Here is a 14566-nt window from a genome sequence, read left to right on the forward strand (position 1 = left end):
AGTGCTGTGTACTGAAGAGGGTGAATCCATTCTCTGCACCGCAGTCTGTGCAATCTTTAAAAGATATTCCAGAATTTATCACTCACCTGCTTAAACTCCTCCAATGGCCATGCATTACCCTTACAACAACAGATAACATATAAGTAACACATAAACCTCTCCACAGCCTACAGACAAAACTCTCAACATCTGGTTCCCACCTCGCTCTCTAAGCCACGCGACTTCTCTCCTTCAGCCCATTTACTGAGGTCACAAGGATTTGTGGTCAGGACCCTCTGAGTCCATCCTACCGTTCGGGGCCTCCAGGTGTGCTGTTCTCTCCACCTGGAACCCGCTCTGCCTGGGGCTCAGGACTCCTCGTCCTCCACCTCGGCTTAAAGTTCACATCCTCAGAGAAGCCTCTGCTACATGCTCTATCTCAAAAGCCCTCCTTCCCCGGCCTGGTCTGCCTCTAGGACCACACCATGGTCACGTCCTTCTTGGGCAGGATTATTTGATTTACTGTCTGTCTTCCCCACAAAAATATTGAACTCAATTGAACCCCTAGTGTTGAATACAGTGTCCGCCATATAGCAGGTCCTCAATAAATATTAAATGAACACAATAAAAATCCTCAAGATCATAAATAAAAAGTTATTTCAATATTTACTCATTGGGCCTGGCCAATAGAAGAAATTATAATTTTAAATTTTTAAGATGAACCCATACAATCAAAACGTGTGTTATCATAATGCTAACCCTAAGGTACTGAAACCAGCTCAACACAAGGTTGACATAAGGGAAGCCATACTGTAGGAAAGAGACCATAGTGTAACTTTGAATGACCTCTGACTAACCAACCCAGCTAGACTTGCACCCTCCAGGAGATTCTCCTGTTCTGTAGATTTTATGACCCCTGCTAGTGCATATACCTCCTAGCTGCGATAAGATGATAACTTCATTCTTTTGAGTTCCTTAGGAATGTGATGACCCGCAAACAGAGTCCATGCTGATAGCCATCATCAATGACAACCGAAAGATCTGGTGTGGCAACTCCCAGTCTGTAGCACCAGAGGGTCAACATTCCTACCCCCTCCCCTACAGCCCACTGGCCTATATAACTGCTTCAAGATTCTGTGCCCCCTTAAGATGGTTCTTTTGGACATGAGTCAGCCATGTTCCCTCTTGCTAGCAAGCTGTAACAAAATGTCCTTTCTCTGCCACCATCTTGCCTCTTGACAATTGGCTTTTGTCTCACATCAAGCAGATGGTGCCCTTTGCGCTGTTAACAGTACCATAAGATGCTAAAGAAAATAAAATGTGAAACATCAAAAAAGGACAAAGGACTAAATTATGTCACTGATGTCTACTGTATTATTTAAATATTTTTAACGTTAGTAATCCTTTTATACCATATGTGGTAATTCATTATAACCCCAAAATGTTAACTAGAATGCCCTATTCTCTAAACATTCAATAAGACTAAAAATTTACTATATCCCTTATATCCCTAGAAATGCCTAAAATAAAATTGCAAGTACAGTAAAATAAAATTAAGAAGCTTTAATTTTTAAGATAAAATGCCTATACTTCTTGACAAGTAAACTAATATCAATTACTAAATTATTCTCCAATTTTTAAAAATGTAATATATGGATTATTTTTACAAATGCTTCCTAATTTTCATTTGCTCAAATAACAACTGGAAGTTTCAAAGGAAGTCTCTAGAAATTAAATAATAAAGTTGATAAAAGCTGCAGGATGAATTCAGCAATCACAGTGAACACTGAGAAAGAAAGTGAATATACGGCTAATGAGGTTATGAATATATTAAAATCCTGTATCCATTATGGAAGAAACTACCATTGTCTACAAATATCTAATTGCATGCAATCCTAATTTCTAATCACAAGGAAACATGCAGAATCTAGAATCTAAAATTATTAGCTTATGTAACAAAACAAGTTACACTCATTAACATACTTTAAAAAGTGATTTTTTAACAAACGTTTTAAAATAACAACCAAATATAAGCAAATATAAGTAAAGCATTAAACATCAAAGAATCCTGTCCTTTCAGGAAGCTTTTGTGAGGTTGCCTGGATCAAAAAGGTAAATTTGAACAAAATATAACTTTCCGTTTGCTTTTAGGGATACAAAAGTGCTTTCCAAACCAGTAAGTGTCACTGACTGACAACGGACGTCCCACAGTAAAACAGTATTATCTGGACATATAACTTAAGAGTAAGCAGAGAAATGAAGCATTAATGAACTACGGATTAAAGTACCTCACCTATGATTACACAAGAGAAACAGTAAGACTCAAACTCATACTACTCTAACACCATGTCATAAAACCGATGAAATAAAAATCAATTCCAATTACATAGCTCTAATCAATGAGCTAAGTATAATAAAATACAGATTGCATGTACCAGATCAAAACAACTCTTTGATAATCTTTCCATACAAAGAACTGAGGTTTTGAGACCCAACTCATTTCCCCTGTAAAGACTTTCCTAGCCTCATCTCACCTCCGTGCCCCTCAAGGCTGCTCCCATTACAGTACCCATCTCATGAATTTAGAGGTGTCTTGGTCGCACTTCTACTGGAATCCCATGAGTCCCGTGATGCTGTTTATCTCAGGAGTCCCAAAGCCTTAGACACTGACCACTGAATGCTAGGTAATCAATAACAGTTGTGGAATGAAGTGAATGAGCAGCAGGAAGGGAGGCAGGCAGGGAGAGGGGGAAGCAACGTTGGCATATGGAATTGCGTGGTTACATCAGTTAAATAATATCTTAATTTTTGGCAAATGAATCATGATGGGTTGTGGGAAAACTTTCAACAAGCTTGGTTCATGTTGCTATATACACAGACTCTGAGATCCCTTTATAATTTCAAAGAAGTAACATGCCTTCCGTACACACGCTCTTCCTTCCACATACAGGTAGCAGGGAAACTTGTAGGAAAGGCAAGAGCTTAGCACACTGCTTTTTTAAAAGCCCCAGCTCCTGAGCCAAGTAATGCAGCCTTTAAATAACAAGTTGCATGAGGAAGTCCTGTATTCGACTCTTTACGAATGTTTTTAAAAAGTGCTAGGATTCTTCAGAAAGGAAAATATTCTGGTTAAAGAGATTTTAAAACATTTTCACTTTAAGGTGCAAAGATAGCTTTTTAAAAGGGAAGAACTATGGGCTTTATTGTTAAGCACAATAAAGTGGAAAATATCACAAAAATCCATAACATGTCTGAAATGCAAATATATTTCTCCTCACAAAGGTTTAACACACTGCTCTCTAATTAAATAAGCTAAGAATACCTTCACAACATCATATCTCTCTTCTATAAACAACTTACAATTAAACTAGAAGATGCAATAATGTCAACACTTAAAAAGGCAGAGAGGAATGGCATAATCCAGAGGACAAACTTGGACTCCGCAGAGCAGGAGACATTGTCTGAGGTCTATCACAGAGTCAAACGGGGGCAGTGCAGGGGGCGTCTAGCACTGAATGGAAACACAACTGTGCACATTAACTCATGTCCATTCAAATTTCCAATCAAAAGGAAGAAAAATACAGGGAGGAAGAAAGATGCAGATGGTACTCAGAGAGACCTGGAGGAGCTTTTGTTCCTTCTCTCTCTCCTTCTTTTCTTCCCTTCTTCCTTTTCTCTTCTTGCTAAGTATTTCTAATGACAAGGCTCGGTGATTTAAAAAGTAATCAATGGAGATGGAATCAGTGGGAAGGTGGAGAAGAAGGCCAAGAAGGCCCCAGGGACCTCCAAATGATGTCTCAACCCATCTACCCTCTGGCCGTGACCACCTGCAGCAAGTCAGCAGCCATTTTCTCTCCAGTCCATTCTGTGTGTGTTCAGTTTGTACTTTTATTTTGAAAATAGCCAATTTTGAAGGTTATGACCCTACATGAGATTCCACAGTGAATCCTTACTTCCCTACGATTCAAATTCCTATTCCTGGTTTCAATGCTCTCCAGAATCTGGTCTCACATCGACAGCCTGGCTTGAGTTCCAATTCCACCAACACCAGCAGCTCAAACTGACCTCTCCATTCTGTGGACTCCCACCTATTTAAATCAGGAATCCCCATCACAGGATTTAATAGCTCAATGTTCTAGATAGACTCGTTTCACCCTGAGGGTAGAAATAATACCACTCGTTTCTTTTTTATTTAGGTCAGTGCTCAGAGATAGAGTGGAAATTCAAAAAATACATTTTAAAAATGGATCAAAGAGTTATTCTGTAAGGCAATAATCATTCCAGAAGTCATCTGTTTCATAAACACTAATATCTCATTCTATACTGTATTTTCTTAAGCTATAAGTGGCCTATTAAAAGACAGAAGATTGCTACTCTTACAAGCTGCTGGTGAGAAAGTCAACTGGTGTAACTTTGGAAAATGGTGTTAACTTGTAGTGCGAACCATGTGCATCCCCTTTAGCTCATCATTTCCACTCTTAGGCACATATAAAAGACAAATTTTTTCATGCGTGCACTAGGAAAGACACATATCAACATCACAGAAGTACTTTTTATGATAGCACATAACTGTAAACAACATAAATAGCAAGCAACACTTAATAAGAACAAGTGAATACTATACAGCAGTGAAAAGGACCAAGTACAGCCACATGCACCAACATGTGACAACATCTGTATAAAGGTTAAAAAATGCAAAAGCCAACAGCAGATTTACTTAGAATTTATACAGATGTAGGGGAAACTATAAAGAAAAGCAAAGGAATGATAAACACAAAATTCAGGATATGGTTACCTCTGAGGGAAGGGAGTGGCAGACATGGGCCAAAATTACTTTAACGTTTTATTTCTTAAGCTGCATGATGAATATGAGGGTGTCTCTATTATTCTTCATCTCTAACATATATGCCACATGAAATCTTTCATAAATATTTGCTATTTCATTAAAAATGTAAGTGAAAACTGTTCACTCTGTAATGGCTGTTGCAAGTATAGTGATCTTTAAGAAGTTAGAAAAAAAATAAGAGGAAACTTAGGTTTCACAGGTCTCTACAGAGGAAAGGTATCAGGGTTGCAGAGTAAAACGGGAGGTCTACCGGCAGGTGTGAACACTAACTCCCTTATCTGATAAAGAGAAGTAAAACTGTATGATGTCAAACACACTCTGAGGCAGAAGGACAAGTACCTTCTAGACCAGAGGGCAAGTGAAATTAGACTTCGAGACTTGCTGGGGCAAGTGAGACTCCCAGGGCTCTGACAAGCGAGCACTGCAGGGCAGACCAGTGGGGCTAACCCACGGGGCAAGGGTGGGACTCGGGAAGAGGAGCCGGGCAAGACAGAGAATCTGAGGAAAACAGAGAAGAGTCAGGGTGGGAGCGCAAGGCTGACCCCAAAATGACACAAATACGACACGGAGATTTTCAACAGGGTATCAATCCTCTCATCTTATCTACTTCATTTTTGAAAATTTCCCAGGAAATAAAGTTCATTTTTCTTTCATTTATTGCCAGTGTGGTTCTCCACATTAATATACCTCGCCCTAATCTTGACTGCCGTTTGTCAACTTAGACAATACACATTGAGTCTATTTTTCCTACTGAGATGCCTTCAGCTGAGGACACAACATCTGGAGCCGTGTCCAGTTAGGAACAACAGTGCTGCCTCAAAGCCTGGACTTGTGGGAGCATGTCTAGGATTATTCCAGGCATCACTGAGTCTGGGTGAACAAAACCAGCTTAATTTTTAAAGCCTAGAAGTAATATTAAAACTAAAAATGAATCTCCACTGTGTGCTACACTCAATTCAAGCTTTTCAAGCACAATGTTTACTCTTTCTCAGCATTCTCAAGGCTGTCACTACCCAATCATTCAGGACATCCTTTTCTCTAGCTGTTATTCATAGCATAATTTTACATTGATTTAGATAATTAAAATCATCTTACCTGCACTTTTTTTAAAGCTACTGGTACTCCATCCAAGAGACAGGCTGCTCTATAAACTTCACTAAATTGCCCGCGACCAATTTTCTTTTCTATTCGAAAGTTGGCTAACGTATTATAGCCCATATCCGGTCGTAAGGCCTTCTGTAATTAAAAAAGTCAGAAAAGTTTTCAATCACACAATATACACACCATCATGGACTGTTTTCACATAAGCAGGTAAGGCTGCAGACATCCATTCATTCAACAAATATTTACTGAACTGTTCATGCCAGACACTGTTCTCTATAGACTGGGGATATAGCAGCCAATTAGACAATATTCCCTACACTCAGAGAACTTAAATTCTGGTGGGGAAGAAAAATGATACACAAGGTAAATATGAAATATATAGAGAGAGAGACAGTATGTGAGCTAGAAAGGACTAGAAAAAAATAAATGAAGGAAGTGGGATACGAAATGTCAGGGATAAGGAGGATTTTGAAATTTTAGATAGGAACTCTCTATAAATTGTCCTTAGTTCACAGAACATAAACTTATCCCGTTCAATCTAGACCTCTTCGGTATTTCTTTTCTTTTTCAAAGAATCTTTGAATTGAAACGGATCAGGTATATACATACACATTCATTTAGTCCAAGCTGCCAATTAGTGCATGGGAAACTTCTCAACTTCCTGACAGTTACTTAACTTCTACAAAGAAGATTTTCCAGTGGCAGGAAGTTTCCCACCCCATCACTACTTTTTATGATTAAAGACGTTATTTTTTTAGAGCAGTTTTAGGTTCACAGCAAAATAGAGAGGAAGGTACAGAGATTTCCCAGACACCCTCTGCCTCCATTCATGCATAGCCTCCGCCACATCTTCCACCAGAGTGGTCCTTCTGTTACAACTGACGAACCTCCATTGACACATTACCGTCACCCAAAGTCTATAGTTTACCCGAGGGTTCACTCTTGGTGTTGTCTACTCTCTGGGTTTGGACAAATGTATAATGACATATATCCATCGCTACAGTATCATACAGCATATTTTCACTGCCCTAAAAATCCTCTGTGCCCTGCCTATTCTTCCCCCTGCCCCAACTCACACTGGCAACCAGTGATCTTTTTACTGTCTCCATAGTTCTGCCTTTTCCAGAATGTCATACAATTGGAATCATACAGGATGTAGCCTTTTCAGACTGGCTTCTTTTTCTTAGTACATAATTACATTTTCAAACAATATTTTTTTTTCGTTCATGGAAAATATCATTTCTTTTTTTAACTAATTTTTTTTTAGCACTTACTATGTGCCAGGTACTGTGCTAGCTGCTAGGGAAATATGGATGAATCAGAAACGTTTTCAACTCTCAAAGAGCTTACTCAAATACCTGAAAGACACTCTTCACTGTGCTATGAGAGAAACAATGATAGGGTAGTCTAGTTTAGCTATCATATGCCCTTATATCTTATCTTTTTTGGCTAAACATGCATGGGCCTTTTCAAGATTCTTAGATTATTGGTAAGTACACTCTTCCAAGCCTTTCACCACTTTGCTCACATTTTTCCAGACTTGCTCTACAAGCCCATTTAGAGTAAACATGACATTCTAGTGTACCTCCTAATGACAGTGAACATTAAACACTTATCAATGCAATCAGAGATGGCACTGGTTCAGAGACTACATTCAACTCGATCTCTTAGACCCCCAAATAAACCTCTGTTAAGGCTGGTGACTCCATGACTTATGCAGAAGGCTATTTTGTCATATGGGCAGTACTTCAATTAACCAGCAGTATGTTTTATCTCGTTAATTTCCCTGTACGTACCTCACTAGCAAAACTCTATAAAATTCTGCTGAAGTTTCACTAGAATTCAAACACAGTGTTTCTCAAAAAGAGAAGAAAAGGAGCAAGAATTTGTTAGTGTACATTGCTTTTCTTTCTTCTGAAGGTCCAAAACATTGTCACAAAAAATTCCATTCTTCTATTAAGACATGCAAAATAATGAGAATACAAGAAATTTCACAAATTCATTTCATAAACATAAGGCCAAAAGTAACTGTTACAACACAATAATAATAGTAACACCTACTACAATAATAGAAGGTTCCATTTTGGCAACTACAACTTAACAGGTATTATATATTAGGACTCATATGCCATCTAATTCAACGCCCATGACAACCCTATAATGTAGATGTTTATCAAAACTTGTCTCATTGACTTCCAAGCCCTGATTCCCAGGATAGCCTATGCTTTACTGTCATGGTTACTGAACAGTCACCTACAATATGACCCAACACTATGGGACCCTACATGATGATTCACAGATACTTTCCATTTCAAGTCTTTTGATGGAAAAAAAAACCAAAAACCAGGAACAGGAACATGTGTCAAAAAGAAAACAAAAATATATACCATAATAAGAAAAATAAAATTAACAAATAAAGGGAGACAGCTTGCCATGCTGTTCATTCATAAGATTTTCCTTTTGGAGTCATTGAGATTAATTTATAATTAAGTGTCGCTGTTACAAAATGGCATCTATTTAACAAAGGAAACTGACAAAGTACCACTCTCAGATGTATTCAATGGATATTAGCAACTTTTTTTAGTTTAAATAAAAGTTTCATTTAAAGAGGACAGATTTTTTTAGATTGCTTCTCTTTTCTAAGAAGTCTTTTTTTAAAAGATATTGACACACTAGGATAGTCCCAACATCTAAGACACAGAATGCCTTCCTCTCCCATGTATGTACAGACCATTCTTTCTCCTGATGAAAACGTGTCAATCTCAAGAGTAAAACACAGCTTCATCATTAGGAACACTATCATACAATCCAGATACTTCCAATTTGACTGGGAATTCCATCTTCTGTCTGCACAATAACTGACAAATGTTAGCGTGAACTGCTAAGGCAGTGTGACAACCGCATGCTGAGAGCAGAGTCTCGCTAATATGTTTTGGCGTGCAGGTTTGTAATCACACATTTACATATGCAATGACCTACATTTGCATGTCAGATCACACACTGTCTTGGTTTATTAAGACTGGGCACCTCCCTGTGCTTGGCGGCCAGAGGGGCGAGAGAAGGCCAGAGGGCGGTGTTTTTTGGCAGTTGAGGGATGAACTGCCACCAAGGATTAGGTTGATATGGCCTGAGCATTAGACACTTCATTAGACGTAATCTGTTTAACAGTGGGCAGTGTATGTAAACTTCACAGCCCATTTGCGGCACCTCTTTCCCCCCATGGCCTTTCTTCAAAGGGCAGTGTGGCTGAGCGACAGCTTGTCTCATCTGCTCCCATGTCCTGTCACCCAGTGTAGACGTGGAGAGCTGACACGAGAAGGAGCATAGCTGCACATCTCCAGCTACCCTTGGGTCTCGTTGCCACACCGCAATTTGTATAAAAATAAGCTCATGCTGGATGAGGTCTCCTTTAGGAGATCATCAGACAGGTAATACGCCTGCTTGGGTAATGATCCCATTACACTGTATTCAGTGTCAAACTTCATGTCCATGAGTTATATTCCATTGTAGGCAAAATTGCATTAGGTGCCTTAAATAAAAAGATGAGACATCAAATGAGTGCCCACTCAAGTAAAGAACTATTTTCAGGAAAAAGCTATATTCTCTTTTTTGAATGATACTGAATTTCCCATTTTTTTCAGTTTAGCATTTGAGTTATACCGGGAATAAAATAATTCAGCAAAATAATGAGATTCAAATCAGTATGAAATATAAACCCAGTGAAATCACTTTAATTGCCCTTTCTCTGTTCTCAGTTTGGCGTATAAAGTGGGTCTCAGGTCTCAGTCTCCTGCAGGCCCTTAAGGCCCAGGGGATTTTTTTGAGCTGCACAAAATGGCTTTTGGATTTGAGATGAGTCATTCAAAGGACCTTCAGCTTTCATGAAAGTAAAACCAACTCTGTTTCTTCCACTCTAAAACGAGGGTAAGGACCCCTTACTGCGTATGGCAGAGAGCTCTTCTAGTCACTTGAAACTAGCCAGGGGCCTCGTCCACCAGCCACACCATTTGTTCCCCAAGTGCACCCTGAGCTTTGGCCCCTCCATGAAAGGCATCTGCTCGTCCCATGCCTTCTGAATAACTTCACTCTCACACCTGCGAAACCACAACTCATCTTCGGAATCCAGCTGCTAGCCCTTCTATGGAACCGTCTTCAGCTCACTCAGGCAGCTCTGCTGCTCCCGCCTCTCTGCTTCCGCAGCAACTGACGGGCGTCATTCGACTCCATGCACAGTTGTACCGATTCGGGCACTGGGCGAGGTTCTGGATCAGGCTGGATTTTAACGATTTGTTTATAAATATGTATTCCTCCTTCATACACTGAGCTTTTCAAGGCAGAGATCAAGTTTTATCTTTGTACCCAGATGCCACGAAGGTTGCCTGACATGAATTTTTACATAAATGAATTTTTTATAAATTTATTTTAAAAAGACACCAAAGAGGTTGGCCTGGTGGCGTAGTGGTTAAGTTGGTACACTCCACTTTGGTGCCCCGGGGTTCGCAGGTTCAATCCTGGGTGCAGACCTACACACAGCTCATCAAGCCATGCTGTGGCGGCACCCCACATACAATACAGAGGAAGACTGGCATGGACATTAGCTCAGCAACAATCTTCCTCAAGCAAAAAAAAGAAATTTTTAAAAAAAAGACAATAAATATTTACTGAATAAGTGAAGGTATCTGAAACAACTTAATGCATGCAAAAGGCTTTAAACACAGTGCATGACTATAATACTGACAGGCCCCAAGCAGAACCTAGTGGGGAAGCAGCGTAGTGTAGCGGAAAAACATCAGACCCACACAGCACGGTGAATGCCTCTGCCTCTAACGGTTTCCCAACAGGAGAAAGAGAAATCCCTTCCATCCCCACTATTAAAGGAGACCTTCCTTCCTAATCAACCCCTGTCCCCGTGGAGTGACAGGGGAAGCACTGGACATTGTGCTCCAAAGCCTGGCCTCGGCATGGCATGACAGAAGAAGCCACCGAGTTCCCATACAGCCCAATAGAACAGGCACAGGTTCAGGAGTCAGTCAGCAAGGCCTGGGCTCAAATCTCAGTTGTGATGCTCAGAATCTTTCTGAACTGGGCAAGCCAGCCAAACCTTGTTTCCTACTTCTGTGAAACAGGGGTAGCCTACCCAAAGAACTGTGTCTGAATGAGACAACGAATCTGAGAACCCACGACAGAGCCGCACACACAGCAGGGGCTCACTATACTCTCCGTTAAGATACTCGTCTCCCCAGGAGTGCCAGCTGGAACAACTTTCCACCTCACTCTCCCAACTGGGGTCCTGTGTTTGTGGACCCTCCTTCACATCCTCCAGCTTTCAGGACTGAAATTCTTTAGTCTCCACCTAATTTTCTTTTCTAGTCCTTCTTTCTGAGCCACAAGTGCAGTCTGTCTCTACCTACTGCTCGACTCCCCATATGGCAATGGCATACTCACCAGGGTTCTAAGAATCACCCAGTCACGGGCTCTGCCGTCCTGCTGGGACCCCACTCACCATGTGGATTATCTTCCCGATTCATGAAGGAACAGAGCCTAACTCCTCAGTCATGAGGCTACTTGGGTGCACACAGCATATCTAACAATAGTTATTCTGCCCAAAGTTCTCTCATAATTCTTGTGGGGGAGTGCTTAATACGTAAAACCATGTTGGGTGGCAATTACATCATATGGTTGGAACATGTTTAAAATAAAGTTTAAAATCACAGGTAAACTGAAGAGGAGAACAGCTGGTTCAAAGCTCACAATCCCTGTGAGTAGGAAACTGCACACCCTTCATGACAAAAGAAAACTGAGAAAGGGCATGGCTAATGCTGCACAAAATATCTTCCAAAATTAGTAAATAAAGACTATACACCCCATATAAGTATTTTCAAACAGATTCATTTTTGGAAGAAGCCTCAAAACTAATTAATGGATAATAAACTATAAGTCTACAGAGGGTTTTTTTAGTATTTATTTCTTATTTACTAAGTATTAAGACATCCACAACTCCTTTGATTAAAACTGCTCTTGGAAGCATTTATATTACATTTTTGTGGTAAATTATTAAGTTTAGCCTCTTGAGATATCTGAATGTATACACTAACAGGTTATATTAGGAAAGCATCCTGAAATCTCAGAAACATAAATATTCAAAATCACAGATGTCAACTAAGAAATCAAACCCTAGAGGGAATGAGGCTTTCTGGAACATCTTAAATGTTCTCGATTCTTCTTAGTGAATCTCCTGTTGATCTGAATGCATTCAAATCACAAAACACCAGATCTTACTAACTAATTGGGATTAACTTCTATATGTCAGTCTGTGTTTACTGCTTTCTTCACAGAAATACTTTTCATCTCAAAACAAAATTCATTCTGCTTTGCCACTAGCTCTTACTGTCACAGGTGCAAACTCCTTGAACAATTAATAATTTCCTAGCACTAAATTAATTTCTCTTAATTTAAGGCAACGACATTTAATGAGCAGTAAGATAACTCCAGATAGCAGTACGATGATAACTCTCTCTGGGGAAATGAGGAGCCACAGCACGCACGCAATGGGCTCCCCAGAGAGAAAATTACATCCTGATAATTCCCAGAGGCATTGTTATCAATGACCAAATATACAAGCCAGTATTAATTACAATATTTAGCATAATTAATAAGGTTTTCATTGTTACTGCAAACTTGCCTCTTACTAGTGATTTTCATCTTTCAATTATGTACATTAATAAATTACTTTATATTTCATATTAATATTATTGAATCTCTCCAAAATTTAAAAGTAATAAAACTTCAAAATGCCTTTCAATTTTATTTAGCAATAAAGCTCATGCTATGATCTTGAAAAATATATTACTCACCTCCAAACTATACAAACTAGAATACCCTTCTAACCCTATCTAACACAACTCTGACATACATTATTTTCCACAAACTTCACTGGAAACCAAAACAACAAAACAACACAAAAAAACCCACATGTGCCAGTGAATATATGCTTCTTCCCATTTGAAAAATCATCTTCCTAAATTTTTTTGAAGTATTTCAAAAGTAACCATCCTTAAAGATACTTAAGTGTCGGAGATTTACATCAGTTTGAACAACATGCCATTAATCATTATAACTGGCTTTTTATCAAACAAAGGAGGAAATTCACTATAGCATAAGAAAAATGAGTGGCCAAATATAACCTATTATCTGGTTAAACATTTATAAGACCCTGGTATCTGTACCATTTAATCATCATTAGCAATACTACCCAGCATAATTACTATATCCAAATTACGTAACCGAAAATACTGATTATCTTTCCCAGCTTATCGTGAGTAGAACAGTTAATTAATGACAAAGACTCTTCCATCTCCACTACCCCCCCACAAACACCACTAGCTATACACTGGTAAAATTATAGAGAGAGAGAAAAAGCTTCTTATTGAGAGAAACAGAGACAAGAAAGAGTGAGAGAGAGACAGACAGAGAGAGAGAGAAATAGAGGGAAGATGTATTCTAAAATGTATTCATTTAGTCCACAAATGTTAACAGGGGAGGGAGTTAAACACATAATACAAAAACAATAAAAAGTCAATGAGCAAATACATAACAGTATCCAGTACGCATTGATCATATTGAAGAACTATGCAGAGAAACAGAGTGATATAATAGAAAATAAGTGGATAGTTATTTTGGATTGGGTAATTTAGGAATGACCTTGCTGAGGTGACACTTTCACTGAGATTAAAAGACCAGAAGGAAAGGAAGGAGCAGCCATAGCGGAAAGAACATCTGGAGAAAATGTCTTCGGGAAAGGAGGAGCTTGGCATGTTCCAGGAACAGAAGGAAGGACACTGTGGCTGGAGGATGGAGAACAGGGGGACAGTGGGAAGGAAGGAGGTTCAGGAGGTAAACTGACAAAACCACACGGTGCTCTGATGGCACGAGTGAAGAGACTGAGTTCTAGGCAGGGGGGCACCGCACTGTGACAAAGAGAACTCGTGATGCTGTGTGGAGAAGGAATTAGAGAGGAGACTGCGGAAAGCACGGTGGAGGCAGGGAGGCAGAATAAGGCCGTAGACCCGACCCAAGGGGCCCAGTTAGGTGCAGACAGCACGCGGACTCCAGAGAAGATCTTGAGGTAGAATTGCTGATGAACTGAATATGAGAAGTGCGGGACAGAGAGAAATCAGGGATAACTCACGGGTTATTGGCTTGAGCAGCCATTTACTGGGAGTAACTAAGGTTAAAGGAGAAGTAGTTTGGGCAGAAGGTTGGTAATAACAGTGCAATAAAGGCTGTTAGGTGATACAGAAGCAAGCAATGGGCAGAGGAATCTGTGTGCCGAGACAATCAGTGGCAGAACGTTGTCAGTGTGGTCATTGTCATCATCGTCATCACTATCACCTGAGTGCTAACTAGGTACCAAGCACCACACTAAAAGCTCCACACGTAACAACTCTATGAGCTAAAAACTATTATTCCTCTCATCTATCGATAAGAAAAGTGAGGTGTACTGCCCTCCATCACATGGCCAGAAAGTGGGGGATCCAGGAATTCATCAGGCACTGACTTCAGGGCCCAAGCTCTAACCACCACCCTCAACAGCCAGCTCTCTGTTTACTCCCAGCTTCTCTCCACACTCCTCCCAGA

General features: G+C 39.8%; 1 protein-coding gene across 2 annotated transcripts in view; it reads right to left on the reverse strand.

The window, feature by feature from the left end:
• NEK7 (NIMA related kinase 7) overlaps positions 1-14566 on the reverse strand; it is a 160562-nt gene that overhangs the window by 62744 nt on the left and 83252 nt on the right. For both annotated transcript variants that reach the window (XM_070501372.1, XM_044762682.2), the window contains one exon: positions 5921-6061. In XM_070501372.1, the coding sequence (XP_070357473.1) occupies positions 5921-6061 (141 nt within the window). The remainder of the gene's footprint in view (positions 1-5920; positions 6062-14566) is intronic.

The sequence above is a fragment of the Equus asinus genome, chromosome 30 (genome assembly GCF_041296235.1).
Source record: "Equus asinus isolate D_3611 breed Donkey chromosome 30, EquAss-T2T_v2, whole genome shotgun sequence".
NCBI classification, from domain to species: domain Eukaryota; kingdom Metazoa; phylum Chordata; class Mammalia; order Perissodactyla; family Equidae; genus Equus; species Equus asinus.